Source organism: Sitophilus oryzae, unplaced genomic scaffold (assembly GCF_002938485.1).
Source record: "Sitophilus oryzae breed Bouriz unplaced genomic scaffold, Soryzae_2.0 scaffold_829_pilon_pilon, whole genome shotgun sequence".
NCBI lineage: Eukaryota > Metazoa > Arthropoda > Insecta > Coleoptera > Curculionidae > Sitophilus > Sitophilus oryzae.
This window is the reverse complement of record NW_022147449.1, coordinates 1,343,494-1,366,840: the sequence shown is the minus strand read 5'-3', so window position 1 is coordinate 1,366,840 and position 23,347 is coordinate 1,343,494. Positions and strand designations below refer to the sequence as shown.

The 23,347-nt window shown below is 32.7% G+C and overlaps 1 protein-coding gene across 1 annotated transcript in view; it reads left to right on the top strand.

The window, feature by feature from the left end:
• The window catches only part of LOC115889710 (dopamine D2-like receptor), a 117,662-nt gene extending 94,547 nt beyond the window's left edge, over positions 1 to 23,115 (top strand). The window contains exons 9-10 of the mRNA XM_030909771.1: positions 7,184 to 7,423; positions 22,842 to 23,115. Of these exons, the coding sequence (XP_030765631.1) occupies positions 7,184 to 7,398 (215 nt within the window). The 3' untranslated portion in view covers positions 7,399 to 7,423; positions 22,842 to 23,115. The remainder of the gene's footprint in view (positions 1 to 7,183; positions 7,424 to 22,841) is intronic.
• The last annotated feature ends 232 nt before the right edge of the window (positions 23,116 to 23,347 follow it).

Below are 23,347 nucleotides of genomic sequence, written 5' to 3'. Positions count from 1 at the left end.
TGAGTTGGCCGCAGAACGAGTAGAGGCTCCACCGTACAGCAGTTGAGACGTAAAAGGAAGTTAATGAGCCTTGTCACGAATTTTCTCATTAAGCTGCGTATCTTCCCAATTCTTTCAATCAACGATTTGGGTATTCGCATGATCTTTCTTGATATTAACACTTCATTTGTTTTGTTCCCCATATAGCAACAAATCAATCTATTTCTATTAGTCTAAATTATCATATAAAAATTGCAATGCAATTAAAATTTTATTCTATTCTTGTATATTGAACTCCTCTATGACTTACAGGCAAAATAAAAACACTAAATCACCACAATACACCAAAACACTTTTACTTTTACACTGGACGTGCGTTTCGCTAACCATGTTAGCATCATCAGCAGATGATTATAAACTAAAGTACAATCTACAAGTTGAGCGTTTATATACTCGCTCAGTGGACACCGAGTGGGCGTGGCAAAATCTAGCCAAACCGAGTCAGAGCCAACTGAGCGTAACAGTTAAATTTCCGCCACTAGAGTAGTAGGAACAAAGAACTTGAAGGAATTGGACCGTTGACTCTGTTCATACTATCTTTACATTTATTAATTCTGATGCTTTCATATGCATCTAATTGCCTGTAATTTGAGACTTGTTTAATTAATTTTAAATTATTAAGATCTATACAATGTTCTTTATCAACAATATGTTCGGCAACGCAAGATTTATCCGGCCTACCATATCTTATCTGAGCAAAATGTTCTTTAAATCTAGTTAATATTGATCTTCTAGTTTGCCAACATATTTGTGATTACAATCTTTACAAGAAATTTCATAAATACCCGACCTTTCCAGTGGAGGTGTTTTATCCTTTGGATTACCTAATAATTGTTGTAATTTATTATTAGCACTATACACAAGTTTATAATTGACATTCTTAAAAATTCTTTTTAGACCACGGGATAACTCTCTATCAAACGGTATCGAAAAATATTTAGACGTATCTTTCTCCACTTGAAAAGTCGAATTTTCAGAAATCATTAACCTATACCTACGTTTTCTAATTAATTTATCAACTAGTGAAGGAGAATATCCATTACACTCAGCTACATTCCTAATGTAATCTCTTTCTATTTCATATCTTTCGTTGGAAAGTGGGAAACTAAATAATCTATGAACTAAGAAATTTAAACTAGCCATTTTATGTTGAACACTATGATTAGGAATATATCTGCGTGTGGTGGTATTTTTCCTATAGATATCAAATTCCAGGCAATTATTAGTATTTCTAATAACTAATACATCTAGAAATGGTAATCTGTCGTTGTTCTCAATTTCATGTGTAAATTTAATGGAAGGAAAACGATTATTTAACTTAGAAATAAAATTATCTATGGTGTCTGAATGTGTGTCAAAAACAGCAAAAATATCATCCACATACCTAAACCACACTCTTGGAAAATACTCAAACTGATTCTTAGCCTCCACTTTAAACCTGCTCATGAATAAATTAGCCAAAAATGGAGACAATGGATTACACATTGCTGTACCTTCCCGCTGTTCAAAAAAGTTGTTATTAAATTGAAAACAATTTTGCTTCATACATAACGATGTAAGCTCAATATATTCAATCACAGTTTTGTTGTCGAGACCGTTTGCGTTCAGTAATTCCTTCAAATAGCCAGGCTTCAAAAGTATGTGGAATTGGAACACTTGGGAACAACGAAGATACATCAAAGGAGACCAAAATTTCACCTTCATGCAATGTTATATCTTTAATTTTGTTAATGAATTCAATATTATTTTTAACTGAGAAAGAAGGTTCATGATCAGGTAAATTTTTGAACTCCCTTGATAACCATTTTGCCAAATTATAAGTCGGAGAACCTACAGCCGAAACAATTGGGCGCATAGACTTGTCCGGTTTATGAATTTTTGGCAAAGCATACAATTTTGGTAATGAGGGATTGGATACTTGCAATTTCCTCTTTAAAGAAAGATCAATAAGGGTGTTACATTTTTTTAGAGTTTTTTTAACGTCTGCTACCATCTTAGACAAAGGATTCTTTTTCAAATTTATGTAGGGGCCATTATCGATTAAGTTAAATGGCTTGACTTACAGGGTTAAAAGTAATTTTTTTGAATTACTGTATCGACTGTACTTTGTACGGCCCGTAATATTTAACAAAAATTTTAGTGGTTATAAATATTTTGTTTACGATTATCATCTTAATATACGAGTAAGACCTATAATATATTACATTTTGAAGGAAAAATATATATTACGGAAATAATTCAAAAAGAAGAATAGCCAGTTTTTTAGTTTTCGGCAAAGCAATACTCGACTATAAAATATTGCTTGTAATTTAGCCACGTGAAATCTCGAGCATAGTATACGCGATTGAGGAATTTATCAACTGAGCTCCCTGGCTTAGCTCTATGATTTATTTTTTATACGTAGCAAATTGTTATTGTTTTGAGGATCTCCCATCCAAAAAAAAACTATATATCACCTATATACACCCTATAGAAGATAAAATATTTTTCTGAAATATGTTCTGGTACATACCTTAAGTTTAGCACTTAAACAAAATTCTCAAGTTTTTTATTCTAGGAGCTACAGATGTTCGATGCACTATTGCCGGACCCTGTATAATAATGAAGAATAAATGTTGAAGCTAAGCCAAACTAAACAACCAAAAATATCCCGAAAAATGGGTAATTATTAATCAGTCAAAAGGGGGGAGGGGAGAAATTAATCACGCTCCTTCTAATAAATCTCAAACCTGCGCTTGTGGCATTTTCGACATTCAACAATTCAGTGTGTAGGTATTGTCAACATTTGCTTCATAGACGCCGTGCTGTGGACGTGTCGATTGTCAACAATAAAAACCTACGAGTGGACGCCCAACTTTGACGGTTAGTTTTTAATGTCATTTTATCTAATAGAAATATCTTTTTATGTCAGTTATTCTGAACCACTTTATTCTGGACTTATCCTAAAACCATCTCCAGTTTTTCCTTTATATTCCCATACGAAAAATAATTTTTCCATAGAGAAAACCAGCGTGCGTGAAAACGAATCAAATTTGCTGGACCGTTGCGGTTTTGAGGGAGCAGACTGGACGGACGTTATTTTCCGCCACTGGTCGTTGTTTATCTTGCGTTAAATCTGTTTTGGCCATGCGGTTAATGCTATTGCGATTGTCTTCTATAATCGTCACAAATTTAAAGCCAGGCTTCTATGGATTTGAGATACCAGCTTTCACGAGAATTTACTTTGTCTATTTGTTACATTCAAAAAAAAGTCTTGCGTATCATATACCAGGTGCGTCTCAAAAAAAGAGTATAAAAAACGAGATTTGGTAGGTTAGTATATGATATAAATTAGAATTGATTGACGTATTCAATAGTATTTGGTCACTTCCTGTTTCACCGGAAATTACTACAACTTTCGATTTTTTAATGATATCCTTTGAAGTTTGAAGCTATGTTTTGTCAATTTGTTCTTGTACTCATCTTAAATCAATTTTGTCATAAATTGTGGATACATTTTTCTTGATAGCTCAACAAAGAAAGATACGAGCCCTAACAACTATATGTCATTGTATAAGGTCTTTTTTTGCAATAAAAATAGTAATTTGTTAAAACGACTCAATTTATTTTGTTTATTATTCTGAATTCAAACATCACAGTATGATCTAGACAATTTTACTATATTTTTATAACTTTGCAAACAAATCGCTTTTGATAATAGCTTATTTTGACAAAATCAAGCCAAATTTGCTCACAACTATATATTGGGACAGCACAAAAAGAAATTTGTTTAATACGGAGTTACATCATCTTTCGCCTTAGCAATTGCCTGAACTGTTAATGGCATTGTATTTACCAAAGATTGGCACATTTGAGGAGAAAAATTATCCCAAATTTCCTGCAGTTTTGTCCGCAAAACAAAAATTGTTCGTTGAGGGTGGTTTCTTAAATAATGGAATTGATGGGATAGAACTTTTATATCATTATTACCGAACCAATTTTTAGTTGATCTTGCTTAATGGCACGATGCTCCATCTTGTTGAAAAATATAGTCTTCGTTTGGAAACAATTCTTGAGCACTAGGCAAAAGTGAGGTCTCAAGAATATATTGATATTTTTGGGCGTTAACAGTGCCATCTATAAAATTTAATTTGCCCAAACCTCTTGCTGACATGCAACCCCAAACCATAATTCCCTTAGGAAATTTAACAACCCTCTTTAAGCAATCTTTATGAAAGGCTTCTGCTTTATTTTTAATTGCGAGTACGATGTCGTCAAAATTGGAAATATAGACCAGACGTGTTTTCTTAATGAAAAATATATCTATATTAACAGAGATATTACATTTTCAAATTAATTTATAGGGCAAAGATTAACAGAAACTATTATTAAAATTAAAAGAATTTCGGACTTCCATTGTCTTTATTTATTTTCCTTACACAATATTTCGATCACAATAAGTATCACTAATCGTTATGAAGTGTGAACTGAAAGAAACTTATATTAATTGGAAAGGTCAAGTTAATAATGAAATATTCGCAATACTTTCATCAAATATTTCAGAACTAATTAAATATAGTGCAATAGAAATAGTAGGTATAACGCTTGACTAAATTCAGTAAAAGCACTTATTTATGCTAAAATTTAATTACGTTTTAATAGTATTTCGACTTTGCAGCTTTTAACGTCATAAAACTTGAACTTGACTTGCGAATACCTGCAAATGCTGCTACTGACGGATTTCTTAAGATAATAATTTAATCAGAAAAGTAATATTAATTCAACTGAAAAACTTTCATATTTAATAATTAAGAGATATACAGCAGCCAGAATATTGTTACGTTTTTCGTCGGTTCCGTGTGGATAGAAAGTCCCAATTTATTTAAACACTATTTATTTAACACTAATTAACAAAAACAATAACGATAAAAGACTTATAGAACTATTTACAAACGATTTATAACTAAGAATTTATTTTGAATTTTAGCGCGTCAACTGCACTGGTATATTTATAACTGCCCCCTGTAGGCCACCGCCGCCGGCTTTTATACCGACAGGTAAAGAACTCTAGAATTGTCCATAGATCGTTAGGTGCGTAGAGAAGGTTTTCGAATGTTCTCGTATGTACTAGTCCATTCCAGTGGGACTCGATTCTTCTCGAACGAATGAATCATTGCGGTGTCTATGCGATGTTAAGGTCATCCGAGGGCGGGCCATATTGTGAGGTTAGGTCGAGTCCACACCGGCCCGCAACAATATTAATATATAAACATAAATTTCATTATTTCAATCAGTAAACTTATAGGTACCTGTATCATGAAGATGCTAACATCTACGAGTATATCAGAGAACTGGATAGTGATGAGCAAATGCAAAGACTAAGTGAGTCTTGCTCTGTGCAGTGTAATAAGTATTCTTGGTCTTGGTCTTGCAGGACCAAGCTTGACCTTGCTTGGCCATAGTCTTTCTGCAAGCCTCCCGCAAGTCTTGCACTTTTTTATAGAGTTAAAATTGCATTATATTTATGGTATATATAATTTTTACAACCAAATTTATTTTGCTTCAAAAACTGTTAGCAGATTCAATAAATTTGACTTAATATAAGACCACTAGATAAAAATATTTGACTAATAAACAGACTAACATCAATTATTGTTTTGGCTTCTTCAACGAAATCGGCTGCTATTATTAATTGTTATTAAAATTAGTATTAAAAATTACGACATTTTATTTTCAATCTAGTTGACTCAAAATTGGTACGCTTGTTCATGATTAAAAAGAAAACTTTATCAAATAAAGTAGAGACAAAGAAGACTGAAAAATCTCATGGTAAAGAGTGGGACCGCGTTCCCGTAGCGCAACTCAGAATAACAATTTTGAAACCAATTTGCAGGACCATGGCAGGACGTACGTCTTTATTGTTATCTTTCTTTATTATGTGTGCTTCTGGCTGGCGGAAAATTTAAATTAGCCATTATTAATAGTATTCTTTCATTCTGAAACTGCAAATTTTCACTTAAACTGATTTATTCCCTATACCACGTAAAGGGAACGTGGTGTAGAGAATAAATCAGTTTAAGTGAAAATTTGCAGTTTCTTTCAGAACGAAAGAATACTACTATTATAAGGGAAATTATAAAAAAAAGCATAAATTGTACTGTTTTATAAACATATTTATTTATACATAAAGATAAATGAACTTTTAATAATATAATTACAAAAAATAACAGTGTTTATTCCACCCACCTACCAATTTTAAATGCAGAAGAACTGACTGTTGCAGGAAACAATCGGCCAATTTTTTTAAAGGGCATTAAAAATTTCATTTTCGAAAAAACTACCTAATTCCAATAACAAAGTGAATATCAAAGCAAAGAAGACTTTACGAGAATCATGATCCTGAACCATTTTCAAGTCCAGTTTTAATCCTAAAACAATAAAATAAAAAAAATAATTGTATTAATTTGTTAGGTTAAGAGAGGTTCGAAATATTTTTGACACTACTGCTTCTACTTTTTTCTTAATAAGATAATAAATATAACTGCTTACTTTTATTTTACCGGGTGTCTTTAACATATCTATCAGAGACAGGGGGCACCAATACATATAGAAAATAGATGATAGCACCTGCAGCAAATAAAATAACAAATAGTATAACCGAAAATTATATATACAAAATATAAATACCTATATGGAACAAAGGAATTTGTTCCCCATCCATATTCATAAGTCAATAAAATGGAGAGTTTAGAAGAAAAGGTAAATCACCAAAAGAAAAATTAACAAACATGACGAATTGTCATGATGTTGTCATGATGACGAAAGGCGATTGTTCTAATTTCTATTTAGGAATTACGTTTTATATGGCTGCTTCTTTCTTTCTTGATATATTAGAATGAGATAGTGGGCCCAATAGACGCAATGCGCAGATCAACATAAATAGAACGAAATTTTGCGTTCTGAGTTGCGCTACGGGAACGTTGTCCCTCTCTTTGCCATTTAATTTGCCAGTCTCTTTTTATTTGTTTGTCTATGGGTAAATGTCAAATTTGATACATACCCGAGGGCAAGTTGGAATTTTTTTTAAGGACTTTATCTGTGATACTGTATATATTTATTAACTTATTCCAGTACTGCCTAACGATATATAAATTTTCGTTTCCAGGAGTGTTCCTGATCTGCTGGGTGCCGTTCTTCACCTGCAACATCCTGGACGCCATGTGTAGCAAACTGAAGTTTCCGTGCAATCCGGGCGTGTCGGCGTTCCTGCTGACCACGTGGCTCGGCTACATGAACAGCTTCGTCAATCCCGTCATCTACACCATTTTCAATCCGGAATTCCGGAAAGCTTTTAAGAAAATTATGTTTTTAGGACAGTAAAATCTGAACCAGTAAACGAGTAAAGGTATACCTTTATTTTGTTGCTTGAACATGTTTTAAAATGGGCGAATAATACTTATGACATATTTTTTTTGGTATAGTCGTCGACCTCAACATTACCGGGTGCGTCTCAAAAGTGGCTCACCGCTATAACTTTTTTATTTTTTTAGTTAAAAAACGAGATTTGGTATGTTAGTATATGACATAAATTAGGATTGATTGACGTATTCAATTGTTTTCGGTCACTTCCTGTTTCTTTTGATTTTTAAACGCCACCCTCTGTATTTTTTTACTTTATTCGATAGAAAATAACACTCTGAATAAAATGGCATATCATACGTCAACTTTTAACATTTTCGCTTATGGTTTATTTGAATTTATAACTTGCGGTTCGTAACGAAAATTTGACTCGAAATACCAAGTGTGTGGTATCAAATTATTCGTAAAAAAATGCTTTTTCCAAATATGCTAATGAGCCACCGTCGTTCCATTTGTAAAAATTGAGATATGATTGAAAATACGATTTGGGCATTTTCTAACTTGCCAGGACAAGACACTAAAAACATTAGGCGATCAAATTTATTTTTCCAAGGCTCCTTGATTAAGACATAGTGTTTTTAACATAGCCATGGCACTCTAGATTGAAATTTAAAATACGATTTTTTGTTAAGCGAGAATGTCAAAATTTGACATATGATATGTCATTCCATTCAGAATGTCATTTTCTATCGAATGAAGTAAAAAAATACCGAGGGTACCATGTAAAAATCAATAGTTTTAATCATTTCCGGTGAAACAGGATGTGACCGAAAACAATTAAATACGTCAATAAATCCTAATTTATGTCATACACTAACATACCAAATCTCGTTCTTTTTATCTGAAAAAATAAAATAGTTATATGGGTGAGCCACTTTTGAGACACATTTGGTATAGGAAATCCCATGCTAATTTTAATAAAAATGAAGCAAATCTTTATTTTCAGTAAGTTATAGGAACTTGTTTTTGAGTTATGAGAGATACTTTATTTTATTAGGCAAAAATTTCAAATAATCCGGTCTTGATCAATCTTGACAAGTTATGTCACAATATAACAAATCTATGAAGATTTTCTTCTACAGATCTGTGTCCGAATTCTGTAACTTTGACATAAAAACGTTACGGGTTAAGTATACGATCAGCGGAACGCAAAGCAGTCGATTATGGTATTCTCGTTGCCGTGCAAATCGTTTTCTGGATACGCGTTGAGCACATATTGGCAGCATCGCAATTTCTCAGGTATTTAATAGTCAAATGTCTTTGAATAAGAAGACTAAGGAAGGAGTATATCAAAAATCTTAGGTACACCGCGATGGGCCTCAAATATGGCCGACTTAAATTCCGGTTTATCAGTGTCGTTCTAATTTTATTTAAAAAATGTAAAACTATGATGTAGGGTAGACGTGGGGTAGACTCAATAATTTGTTGTTTTATTTTACGTTGTGAATAAATGTTGGTAGTTATTAAAATTGTTATTAAAATATATAATTCTAATAAAAATAGATAAGTTATAATAAGTATTTATTAACACAAACATCCGATACGCTACTGAAGAAAGTAAGTCAAATTAACGTATCTAAATTCTTTGACATCTAATCTTTGACATGTAATAAATAAAAGCTAAAATGCAAGAAAAATATATAATTTAGTTAATTTAAGTGAATTTCATAAATTATTATTTTTGCGGTTATTTTTGCATTTGACAGACGAGCGCACAGTGCGTTGGAAGATAAATTTAGCGGGACAAAAGCGTTTGGTTAGAAATAAGCCAAAAAAGCTGATAAGACTAAATAGTAGACATTCCAATTGATACAAAAATGCATGAATATTCTTTGTATTTCGATATATTTTTATCAACCAAATTTGGTCGTTTTCTGCTCAGCAAGGCAGAGATCATACGAAAACAAAATATTTACAAGTGCTTATACATTTTATTAGAAAGCTAAATTATGTTGAAGATTACCAAAGGTATGTACTTTTCTACTGTATGTATATTATTTGTTAAAATCCTTCGTGCCTTTGTTCTGCAGATATCAAACTTTCACTTTTTTTTCAAATATCGATATATCGAATGATGTAGATCTTTTGAGTTTCCAATAGTTACCAACACAGGTAGTTACAGTCACAGGGAGTTCAAGCTTAACAGGTGAATGCCCAAAAAGATTCATTTCAATCGGATAGTATAAAAATAAAACAACTCCATCAAAAGGCACTGAGTTTAAAAAATTGTCTTAGATACTTACTATATATGAATTTACAATTACCGAGTGTTAAAATTAAAATTAAAATATCTATCTTATTTATTATTTTCAAAATAAAATATATTTTTTTAAAATAAATTATAGAGGGTGTCACAAGATTACAAATTAATTAAAAAAAAAACTGCTAAAGAGTTTTTTGATATCATAATTTTATGTATTTGGCAATAGTTTACAATACGGTTTTGTTTGTGTGTCATGTTCGAATAATATCATAGTTTTATTATCTTGTATTTATTTATTAATAAATTAAGTTGTTAATAAATAAATAAATTTAACCATATAGTTGCTATATATTAGACCATTTGCTACGTTCTTAGATTTTAAGTCCCAAACATTGCTCTTGAGATTTTGTCCCGCTAGAATAACCATCCGCCGCACTGTGGAGCGCTGGTCAGCGCGTGACGTAGTATTCCACGGCAACTCGACAGCGGCGATTTGACACGATCGGTCCTTTAGAATATATACAGTCCTTGTATCAAACCGATGTTTTTCAGGAACCACTCTTTACCGTAGTTTACCAGTTTGATTCGCCTGGTTTTGCAACGGAATACAGCCATTGTTGGCAAAAATAACGCCAATTTGACATAAAAAAATTTGAAGGTGGTATGTTTGTTATTCCAATCAAGGGCCGGATTATTTTTTCAATTAATTTAGTATTTTTTATATCTTGTAACTCTAAAGAGAATTCGTAGAACCTATTGAAAATTAACAAAGTTAAGGAGTTCTTCAAAAAATTTCAAATATTTTTTTCTGTAAAATAAAATGGGTAAAACTAATTCATAATTTTTTAAATTTACATGGGATTTCCTATGTTCAAGTCTGCGATACAACAGACTGTAGTTTCAACAGTAATGTCCAAATGCGAAAAAAAAAATGCATCCCTGATTTTTTATCCAGCTATACAGAGCGGTCTCATACTCTACAAATAAAAAACTGTAAAAAAGTTATCTCTACATACTCTACAGATAAAAATCAGTAAAAAAGTTCTTTTCAAATTTATATCCTAAAATGCTTCATTTTGGGGATTCTTCATTTTCTTCATTTTGTTAAAATACTTTTCAAAATTTAAGCAAGAAGTTAGTTTTTATTTCTCGACTATTTTGGACTTATTTGTAAAAAGCAAAGAGATGCCATGAAAGTATTTCCACTTATTTAAGGCATACACTGTATAAATTAGGACAAAATAATTATTATATTAAGAAAAAAAATAGTTTTTTAATGTGTGCTCATGTTAATTTATTTTACAACTTTATATATATATATATATATATATATATATATATATATATATATATATATATATATATATATATATATATATATATATATATATATATATATATATATATATATATATATATATATATAAACGGATTTGGTTTAAGTATTTAATACTCATTTCCAACTACAGCCTATTGCTGCCTCCCGTTACCCTGCGCCACACTCGATTTAGAGCGTCATCAGCTTCTAGGTTACGAGCTTCCATTGCTTCCGTAACTGTTCCGTTCCAGGATTTTCTAGGTCTACCTCTCTTTCTTCTGCCCTGGGGAGCCCATTGAAAACTCTTTTTGGCCACCTGTTCTCCGGCATACGCAGAACATGTCCAAACCATTTTAAGCTGGATTTTTCGATTCGATCCAGTACTGTCTCCTCCGATGCATTCATGATACGCCTGACCTCGATGTCTTTGTCTTTTTTCCATCCTAGATATACCTGCACTTCTTTCTAAGGTAGTCCATTTCAACAACTTGGATTTTGCGCTTCGCGTCTGCACTCAGAGTCCATAGCTCTGAACCATAGCAAAGAACTGACTCCACCAATGTTCTTCCAAGTCTCTTTTTAGTTGTTGCAAACAAGTTTCGGTCCCATCAGAGGCTGTTAAGACATCCAATAACTTGTTTGCTCTTCTGAATTCGGGTTTGTATTTCTACTTTGCCCAAACCCTCGTTGTTGATAGTAGCACCCAGGTATTTAAATTTGTCTACTTGTTGAGTCTGGACGTTATCATTAATGAAGACTTCAAAACAAGCATTGGAATTGACAGCTAAGTATTCGGTCTTCTTTAGACTAACCTGAAGTCCCCATTTGTTGTATTCTTGATAAAGCCTCTTAGTCATGAACTCTAGATCGTATGAGTACTGCGCAATCACGACCTGATCGTCTGCAAAGCTCAGGGTAAATAGTGTGTTGTCCTCAATGGGTATTCCCATACCTTGACATTTCGTCTTCCATTCCCTAAGGACTACTTCGACGTAAGCGTTGAAGACAGAGGAGATAAGCTGCATCCTTGTCGCAACCATTTTGTGGTGTTAATTGGATTAGATAGCCTGTGTCCTATCTTAACGTACGATTCATTTTCTTTATATAGCTCTTTTATTATCTTAAGCAAAGGTCTATCTACTTCTAAGATATTCAATACTTCCCATATCTTGCTGCGGGGAATAGAGTCGTACGCTTTCTCCAAATCAATAAATGCTAGATGGACTTCTTGATCTACTGCTATCTTTTTTTCCAACACCTGCTGCAGGACAAAAAGGTTATCTGTGCAAGATTTCCCCGGTGTGAATCCGCTTTGGTCTTCCGAGATTTTGTCACCAATACTGTCCCTGAGCCTACCCTGTAGCACCTTTCCAAAAAATTGCCATTTTACAACTTTAAAAGAAGTAAAATTCACTCTATAACTTTACCTCCAAAATAGTTAAATTTTTAATGATTACAAGTTGAAAATTCTAATTGATACTCAGGCACAAGTGGTGTGTTTTCTGCTCATTGTTCCTCCTGATGTGCTTGTTACTTTTAGCGCTTGTTAGGACTTTTAAACTTTTTAACAACCTGAGAGCTTATATATAGGTATAAGGCCCACTTGTCCCTTCTCGTTATTTTATCCTCTTTTCTTTTTGCTTTTAGGAAGTTCTTTTTTAAATTATTTTTCTCACTTTTAAAGTAGGAATTTCTATAATGAGAGTAAGAAAGTATTTTAACTCAGTACAGTAATATTTTCTCCCGACCTACATGCAGTATGTCGAAAAAATGCATTCTTCATAAAAAATTTTGCTAGTTCTGAAATGGTTACTCCCGTTTATACTTTTCTAAATTATCATACCGTTTTTCAGAAAAATAAATAAACATGAAAATATGGTCCTTAAAAGTCCTTAAAATTAGAACACGTTTCTATGGTAATATAATTTCGTTTTAATTTTTTGTGAGATTGTTATTGATAGAATTTTAATTTACATCAAATTTACATAATATTTTTTGCTGTATTAAAATGTTAAAGAAACACAAAATTTATTTAGTTTAATACTACGAAAAGGGTAAAAATAGTTATCAGAAAGTGTGATAACAGAAAAAATATGATGTTAATCAAAATTAATAATAACAATGTATTAAAGAATGAAATCGAAATTATATTACTATAGAAACGTTGATTTTTAAGACTTTTAGGACTATAAGTGTTTTCTCTTGTAAAAACAATCCGGGGACATACTGTACAGGGTGGGTCAAATTCGACGCTTTTAAAGAGAAACACCCTTTTTAATAGGAGATAGACGAAAACTAATATCGGTGTCTGGAGCTCAATTTTTATCAAAAACATGATGGTAAAAACCGTACATCCATATCTGTTACCGTTTATGAGTTACGGGGTGTTTTTCAAAAATGTGCATTTTTAACAAAGCGCTGTAACTTTTTTGCTATGGAAAATTTTGTATTTTAATGAAAACATTTCTAAAGCACCTTCTTACGTAGAATTTAATGGTTTAAGTATATTTTTTTTCAAATTAATAATTTAAGAGTTATCATCAGAAAAGTTGATTTTTTATTTGGGACATCCTGTATATTTTTAATTAAATGAAAAGAACTTAAAATTACCTTTCCAAAAATATAGCACACTTGATATTTTGTTATAAAGTCCTTCGAAATACAGAATTTTTAAAAGTTCACCACTTTTAACTAGTAGGGTTTGGGCCCCTTATTGATGATAATGCTAATAATAGAACTCAAAAAGTTATTTTTCCAGCAAGACAAGACACCACCTCAGAACGCTGAAGTTATGAGCAAAATTTTAGCAGCCAATTTCGAGAATAATTGAATAGCTAACCAAGATTCCAGCTGTTGGCCATCGGGGCCGCTGGACTTAGTGCCTATGGATTTTTACTTTTGCGGAAGAATAAAGATTCTTATTTTTAAATTGCCCGTATATCTAGACACGAATAAGAAGTTCTTAACGGTTATGCGAGGTTATCTTTCACTCCCACCAAGTTAATTAATTCCACGAGAAATGTTCAAAAACAGTCCCGTCTGTCCATAACAGAAGACGGTCGAACACATGTAGCAAAATTTCAGGTTTGCTATTAATTTTTATTGTTACTGATATAATTTAAATGTTTTGATGTTGTTAAATATAGTTTAAATTGTTATAAAATTCTGCATCTCTCATTGCAAATATTATTTCCGTTTTAATTGCTGCTAGCACAGCTAGAATTTTTTTGCATTACAGCCGGCGCACGGTGGGGTATTAGCATGAAAAAGGTGATCGAAATTCGAAAAAGCAAATGTGTTTAAGATTTACCCAAAAAAGATAAATGATAAGTTAAATCATCTCTGCCATGAATGGCGTTGCTATGGGTGTGTTTAGTTGCATTCATTTGTTTCAACGAAACGTCAAAGTTGTTACTTCTCACAGATAAGAGGTAAATGGCTAAATTTTATGTTTAAAATTATAAATTGTTGTTGTTCTTGTGCTCTTTTTACGTTTATATTATTGTTTTGATTGAAAATGGCTCAGCAAGCTGCAGGTATATGTTCTACAAAAACGTATTATTTATTTTGATATTCTCTATACTAACGATTTTTTTTGCAACTAAAAGTTAGGCGTTCAGAAAATTTGATTAAATTTGTGACATTTTTATTATACTTAGAGATTTAGTTGCGCATTTCGAAGAATTCAGCATATTGTCTATATACGTTTTACTTAGTAAACATTGGGCTTTCATACAGTAAAATAAAATACTGCGACTTTTTGCGACTTTGCTGATAAAATGAGAAAAACATTCTTGGTTTCCTCTAATTTGCCAATCAGTGATATACTAATGCGAGGTGTAAACCGCGATGGAATTGTTGTGTACAAAGCGATCGCATTAATGCCATTAGCAGTATAGCACAATTTGGCATTAGTAGCGACTTTAGTGATATGGGCATTGCTCGCGGATCAGTCGTAGCATTAGTATTATTAGTCGCGATATTACTACTGGCATTAGTGGCATTGACCGTGGAAACACTGGAACAGTGATTTTTCTGTCTATTTTTAGAATCGACGAATTATCCTTTATTTTGTTCATATTATTTCCTCTTTAATTGAAAATAGCAATAATTTATATAAGGTCTGCATAAAAAAATTTCGATTAACTATCTGTGTCAAATACCCCATTGTGCGGCGCCGCGGCGTTCAAAGCCTACTTATTCAAACTTGGCGAATTTTTAAAAAATCTATATATCGAAGAACAATCAAGCAAAATATCAAGTATGCTATATTTCTAGGAAGGAAATTTTAAATTATTTTCAATGAATTAAAAATATACAGGGTGTCCCATATAAAAAATCAAGTTTTCTGTTGGTAATTCGTAAATTATCAATTTTAAAAAAAATATACTTAAACCATTAAATTCTACGTAAAAAAGTGCTTTGGAAATGTTTTCATAAAAATACAAAATTTTCCATAGAAGAAAGTTACCGCGATTTGTTAAAAATGCGCGTTTTTGACAAACACCCGTAACTCCGAAACGGTAACAGATATCGATATGCGGTTTTCACCATCATGTTTTTGATAAAAATTGAGCTCCAGACACCTATATTAATTTTCATCTCCTATAGGAAAGGGTGTTACCCTCGGTGTTGCTCTTTAAAAGCGTCCAATTTGTCCCACCCTGTACCTACCTATACTTTAATTAACTTATGTTGTGATATAAAATGTTGTAACATAAAATCTTTAGGGTTTGTTCCAAAATTAGAAATCAATATAGAGATCGCCGGCATCGGGTTTGTACGCAAATGTCGGCTTGGGCAGTTCTTTTACTTATCAAAATTAAAGGCGGATTGGAACGGGTTCAGAACGCATTTTAGCACCAAATTCGAGACCTAATTTTTATAATTATCAAGTAGATAGGATTGTTTTTATTATACTTGCCTGTAAGTTTTCAATCTCTCCCTATCTCTTCCCATGCTTCATGGCGCATATTCGGGTCTCTACATATACTGAGCCGAATATATACAGGGTGGTCCGAACTGTATTCCGGAACCTTCCGGAAAGTTAGTATAAAGTATGTCCTAAAATGCTTAGTTTCGGAGATACAGGGTGTAGAAGTTTCAAGTTTCATTTTTATTTCGATTTTTTCCAAATAATTTCTGAAGTAACGTCAATATTTGGATGAAAATTGGTGTCTGGGAGCTTCTTGACATGAGAAATTTGATTTTGATGTCAATATGACTCTTAGTCGTAGAGGGCGCCACCTACATATTTTTTAACTAGTTTGAAACTTTTCGTACGTACCTGTATAAAATTACTTAGTAAAAAAATATACATTTACGACGTTTTCTAAGTAAAAAGGTATCTTGGTAATAATTGCTATGAGTAATGGTTCTCGAGATATTTGGAATCAAAATTATCATATACCTATTATCAATCATCATTGACATAAATGTCCACACATGTCAACTAAATAGTTATTAGACTGAAATCATAAATTTGAAATACTTTTGTGCCAAAAGTTTAACAGTTTCTGTTGAACTCAATCTCACTGAATCATTTTTTTCGCAGAAAAATGTATGATTAATTAAGAAAAAATCCCAAATTTATTATTTCAGTGAAATAACTATCTACTCAACGTGTTTATTTTTTGTCAATTACATGCATTGATTCTAAATCTAAATTCCATTCCAAATATCTTAAGAAGGGTTGCTTGTAGCGATTTTTACCGACATTTTTTACGTAAAAAGTCACGCAAATGTATATTTCTTCATTAGTTCATATACAAGTACCTCAGTAGTTTCATACAAATACGGCCAAGCAGTTATTATTCTTTCCAACAGTAAAAACACATGTAGGTAGCGCCCCCTACGAATAAGAGTCATATTGACATCAAAATCAAATTTCTCATGTCAAAAAACTTCCAGACACCAATTTTCATCCAAATAAAAAATACTTCAGAAATTATTTGGAAAAAATCGAAATGAAACTTCTACACCCTGTATCTCCGAAACTAAGCATTTTAGGACATACTTTATACTAACTTTCCGGAAGTTTCCGGAATAGGTACAGTTCGGACCTCCCTGTATTTAGGAACTCGTAGTTCCTAAAGGTGCGTCCAGACCGTCCAGTGGGAGCGAGACGAGCGCGAGACGTTCCAGATTCGCTAAGTGTGGACGTGTCTCACGAGAACCTCGCGGAACAATGCACGGAGTCTCGTTACTATTCGTTCGCTGTCGGTTTTGCGACGGCCGATCAAAGAAGAATTTCGACCATTTAAAATTAAATAATCTCAATTTTTTTTAAATGGTACACCGTATGGATTATTATCTTTTTTTTATAGAATTTACAAATTTTTTGTCACTGACAATAATTTTTATTTTTTATTAAAGGGAAAAAACTGTTATGAATAAAATACGACGAATCAAATACCATATTAAAGATACAAAAATTTATTACTGTATATGCTTTATTATTTGGCCATCGTTTGTTATATTCAATTAGAATTTTCCTTATAGTGAAAGGTTCCTTTCACTATAATCCAACTCGCTTGTTTCGTAGCAGACTTGCCTTAAAAAATGGATAGAAGATGTCTCGCTCTCGTCTGGTTCTCGTCTGGCTCTCGTCTTGCTCTTGTCTGGCTCTTGTCTCGCTCTTGCCTTGCTCTCGTCTTGCTCTCGTCTTGCTCTCGTCCCAACAGGTCTGCACGCATCTTTACGGTTTCTATAAATCGCCCCACCACACGTGTGATAGCGTGGCGTGGCGTGGCATGGGCCTAGTGTCTAGGCAAGATATGTAATGAAATGGAAAAATATTAAGGGAAATTAAAACAACTTTCGGTGCACGTCATCAATGACACCATGCGTCGTCTTATGGAATTTTCTGGTGGTTGTATTATGATGTGCAATCAAAGTTATTTTAATTTCCCCGTATGCACAAATCTTCGTGTCGTAGGGTGGCATGGCGTGGCGTGGTCGCTAAACGATTTTCTCGTTGATGATACGCATTTTCCCTACGACCCCGATGCATAAGCGTTACCGTACCCTCCCCCAAGTTGGAATAAACCTATAAAGTCAATATAAATAAAAATTACATAAATACATCGCCCATTGCGTTATTTGAAAGTATATTTTGAAATATATTTTTGTTATATTTCAGTTAATAAAGCATCCCAACAATATATTACAGAACAGACGAGTACAATTAATTACTCTGATTGGTGTTACATTTTTATTTGTCAAAACATATTTTTGGTTGTTTCGCAAATTTTAGTCGATATCACTAATTTGTATTGTATCACTTTTTTATGCCTGTTGCGCTATAACGTTTTTTAATTGGACCTTTTTACTGTTTTTTATTTTGTTCCATGTCGTCACAAAGCTCAATGCCGATGATGCTCGAAAGCATAACGCAATTAATTAGAATGTTTGGAAAATTACTATCTATAACCGAAATCAGGATGTACCGAATTTACTAAAATACATATCAATTTAAACATAATTCTAGCTTACAATAAATTTTCAAGCCCGATTTTTATTTGCTGTTGTTATTTATGTTTTATGTAGTTCTTGTGCCAATAACCATTATTTATTGTGACCATGTATTTATGTATATATTGCTATTTTATTTAAATAAATTTCACTAAAATATATGATATTTTTAAACGCATATAGTATTGAAAATTCCGGTCTGTATTTTGAGTTGGTATTTTTTAATAAAGGATTTATTTTAGAATAGATTGTCATATAAAATGGAACAATTTTTTAGGCAATAAATTTTAATTTTAATCTTCATTTCTTGGTCAAAAAGTCTTGGTATTCTTGTAATATGAATAAGCAGACCAATTTTATCAATAAATGTACAGAGTGGTCGAAATTGGTCTGTTTTAACAGAGAAAACCTATTTCCTGACTAGATAGAGCAAAACATATAATGGTACTAAGGTAGTATTTACTACCTTATAAAACACTTGTTTTTAGGTTCTCTTTTTGTTAAAAAGATTTATAAATTTGATCCAAAGGAAAATAACTACTTAAATTAAATTAAAATAATAATTAAATCTTTGCAGAAATAATCTAAATAGTTATATTAATTTAAGCTGTTTCAGTACAATATCAATATTGTAGATATAATTGGAACTTTATACATTTGTAATTATCTTGACTAATTGTAAATATTTTCTAAATGTACATATCAAGTATTGTTTGTGTAGTGGACAATGTATAATACAGGGTATATACACAAGTATTTTAGAAACCAATAATGTTGTGTACGCTTCATTAAATAGTTCTTTGTATATTTAAGATGTAAGTAAGTTGTCTATTTCCAAAGAGTTATTTATGTCTAGAGAATAAGATTTCAAAACAACGCTGGTCTGCAATAAATAAATTTTTCTCGAGCCCTGGTACAATTCCTACTGACTCTTATGTAAAATGACTCAAATATAACTACCGTTTTCTTCTACCGTTCACCATTTCCGGGTAGCCTTTCGATTCAGGTGACCCATAAACGTGGGACCGCTAGAGAGAGAGAGAGAGAGAGAGAGAGAGAGAGAGAGAGGGAGAGAGAGAGAGAGAGAGTAATGAATTTTAGACCTATCAACCACCAGGGTTTTTTAGAGTCTTTTTACAATTGTGTGTGTTGAGTTTTAGTAGGTTGTAATGCTGAGTGTATTACAGAGAATTTATATTTTGTCGATTAAATTGGTATGTGTTTTATCAGTGTTTTCGTATTTTACAGATTCTCTTAAGTTGTTGGTTATGTTTAGATTTTGCCGGATGTGAGAATATTAGTTACGAGTTGTTAAGATGTGTTTGACTGTCAATGTAGTGTTGCAGTTAGTGCAATTATGAGGATTCTTCCCTTTTATGAGGGGCTCATGGGTTAACTTAGTATGTCCTATGTGAAGTCTAGTCATTATGCTCAGTTTTATTTCTGAATATATAATAGCAGACACCATATTCATTTGATACAATTTGTTCTTTATTTCATATTCTTTATTTCATTTTCATATGAGTCGACAGAGTGGGCGGAGACAGTGTTGCCAGAATTACGGATTAATCCGTAGATTTATGGATTTCGGGTACAGTACGTTAATAATACGGACCATTAAACAATTTAATATAATATTATATGATTAAACAAAGAATGGCATCAGAGTTGGATTGGAAATGAAGACCGCTATTATTTCATATGTAAAATATTATGGTAAATATCAAATTTCCAAGCCAACTTAACGACTTTTTTAGGTCATATGATATATGCTATACAGTACCTATAAAAGAATTTTTATTTTTGTTCTTTATTCTATGTTTAACACGAATAAGTTTTCAATACATAAACGCGGATTTTTCATCCAAAGATATTTTCGTCAAACGTATTACAGACATTACATATTTTAATATAGCAACACTGTCGCTTTCAGTTCCACACTGTCTTCGATATGCCTTCGCTAGCCGAATTAAAGAAAATGAGTGTTTTATGTGTTGGCCGCAGAACGAGTAGAGGCTCCACCGTACAGCACTTGAGACGTAAAGGGAACTCAAATCAACCTTATCACGAATTTTACCGTTAGGTTGCGTATTTTCCAAATTCTTTCAATCAACGGTAAAACCTGGGAAAAATTGTTTAATCTGGGGACCTACAAGAACCCTCCTCATGATTTTAATCTCACTCTTTAGGATTCAAAAATTGAAATGCGTCACCTGTCTTATCCGTTGCTTTCACAAACTGTTTGATCCTAGTGCAAAGGCGAAAAGTAAATATTTTCCTTCGGGACCAAAGGTTCGTAGTGACTATTATGTTTTTTTATTTTACCGGGAGTAAAACGCAAATTTATTAGAATTTCTATATACTTTTATGCATGTATGCATATGCTGCTTCCTATGTTATACTTATAACTTTATTACCTACTAGGGATGATATATTTAGAGATGAAAGCTTCTTCTTCTTTGTGTGCCCTGTCCTCGAAGAATGTTGGCTACCATCAATGACACTTGCATTTTATTCACGGCTCTTCTAAACAGCGTGTTGGTATTTACCCCATACCACTCCCGCAAGTTCTTCAGCCAGGACGTCCGTTTTCTTCCAGCTGAACGTCTCACTTACACTAATACTTCTACTGTCTCATAAGATGTCCAAAGTATTCCAGTTTTCTGGTCTTTATGCTTTTTATCACCACGGTACCCGTATTCAACATCTCCAACACTGATATTACTAATTCTGTTCATCCATGATATTTTTAAAATTCTCCTGTAACACGACATTTCGAAGGTTTTCTATTTTTTTCATCTCGCTCTTATTCACCGTCCAAGACTCCAATCCATAGAGCAAGGTCGAAAACACATCTTCTTTTTCTTTCTTTCTTCTTTATCAGCCTGGTTCGATCTCAAGCCAATCTTATCCATTACCTTCCCGCCACTGCCCTGACGTCATCGACCCATCCTCTTTTTTGGTCGGCCCACACTTCTTGTTGTTCCCCTAGGCTCCATAGGATGACCTTTTGTGGTCATCGGTCTGGATCCTGTCTTGCCACATGTCCTATCCATTGCCACTTCAGATTTGCCACTCTTAACAACATCTATTAATTTTGTTTTTTGACGTATGTGGGTGTTCCGTATCTTTTCCCTAATGGTGACTCCCAACATGATTCTTTTCATGACTCTTTGTGCTACTCGTAGTTGTTCTGCTGTTTTTCGGGTAATTGCCATAGTTTCTAAGCCATATGTAAGCACAGGTAGAATGCAGCTGTCGTAAGCCTTTTTCTTTAGGTTGATGGGCACCTTTTTATCCTTGAAAATATCGCTCATATTACCAAATGCTACCCATGCCAAATGGATCCTGCGTTTGATCTCCGTATTTTAGTTTTCCTTACCCAGCTTGATTTTACGACCTAAATATATATAGTGGTCTACGTTTTCAATAATAACGTTGTCTACGGTAATGTTATGGATATTGTTGTTAATTATCTTGGTCTTCTTCAAGTTCATTTTAAGGACAATTTTCTGGGATTGGTCATTTAGCTCCTTTAGCATGGTGTTCAGTTCTTGAATGTCGGTGCTCAGCAAGACAATATCGTCTGCGTACCTAAGATGGCTAAGGTGTACCCCATCGATGTTTAGACCTCTATTTTCTCATTCTAATTTCTTGATGACATTTTCCAGTGCCAGTGTAAATAACTTAGGAGAGATGATATCTCCTTGTTGCCGAGTGGGTGTTTTTTTAATGTCAATAATTAAAAAGTTTTTCCTCTTGTAAAGACAATCCCTAGACATGCTGTATATAAAAAATCGATTACGTTTATTCATTTTATTACAATTTGAGCAGAACCCCCCTCTTCATCTTTTCAGAACACTTAACATCTCTAGCATCCCAGAAATACGAATATAGAGGTCAAAAGAGAATATATAAGTCAAAATTATCCCTTTCATCCCCGCTAAACCATAGAAAATCTGTAAAAATAGGCGAAAACAGGGGATATTTAGAGGAAAATGGAAGTCTAGGATATTTGTATTCAGTAGGTCGTAACATAAGAATCAACAAGAATAGTGCCAGGGCCGATTTTCATGCAGACCCAGTGAGAATTAAAAAAATTAAATCTGTAAAATATATGTACCTATATTGTGATCTGTAAATAATCTATTTAATATCGTTAATAATAACTAAAGAAAATCAGTATTAATGTGTGACAAGTATGTACAATAAGCTTCATAATTTAATAATCATTCCGTTGTTGACGGGAGCATGTTTCATGCTGAAGTTGCATCTAACATGCACATGAGCCCCACCTTTCTACAACTAAATGATAATAACCAAACTGTTTCTATCAATAGTTTTAGAACATGTAGACCCAAGATTGTTAGAGAAAAGTATTTATTTTTTAGAACAAACTTCTCTTTGTAGTCTTCGAGTTTTAAGGGATGTCTTCCAAGAGACCAGATAGAATACTGTGAATAATTTTCTTGTCTAATAGTTAATTAGAAAATTCATCGCAACTATCAAAACAAAAGGAACGTTGGTACAAATGTTAGTTTCAAAATAATACTGGATGTCGTTGGGTCTGCAGAAATATTTTAGATGTACTACAACTCTACGCTTACTATTGTAATATTGCAAAACATCTCAATATAGATTGTATTATTTACTGGTTAATGTTACAATAAAGTGTTTCTTAATACTTATTGTTGTTTTATTTTCCTTAGCTATCCTTTCAATCAAATCATTTTATTTTGTCCCACTTTTTTGGAGATCATCAAAAAATGTATCGTTTAGTTATTCCAAAAGCTTCATTTTTCCTTTATATGAGTTTTGCGATAAAACGCAAGGTTTTCGAGTTATTTATAAAAATTGGCAAAAAAATATGCAGTTTTTAGATGAAAAATCAACATTTTCAATCTTAAATAACTAGG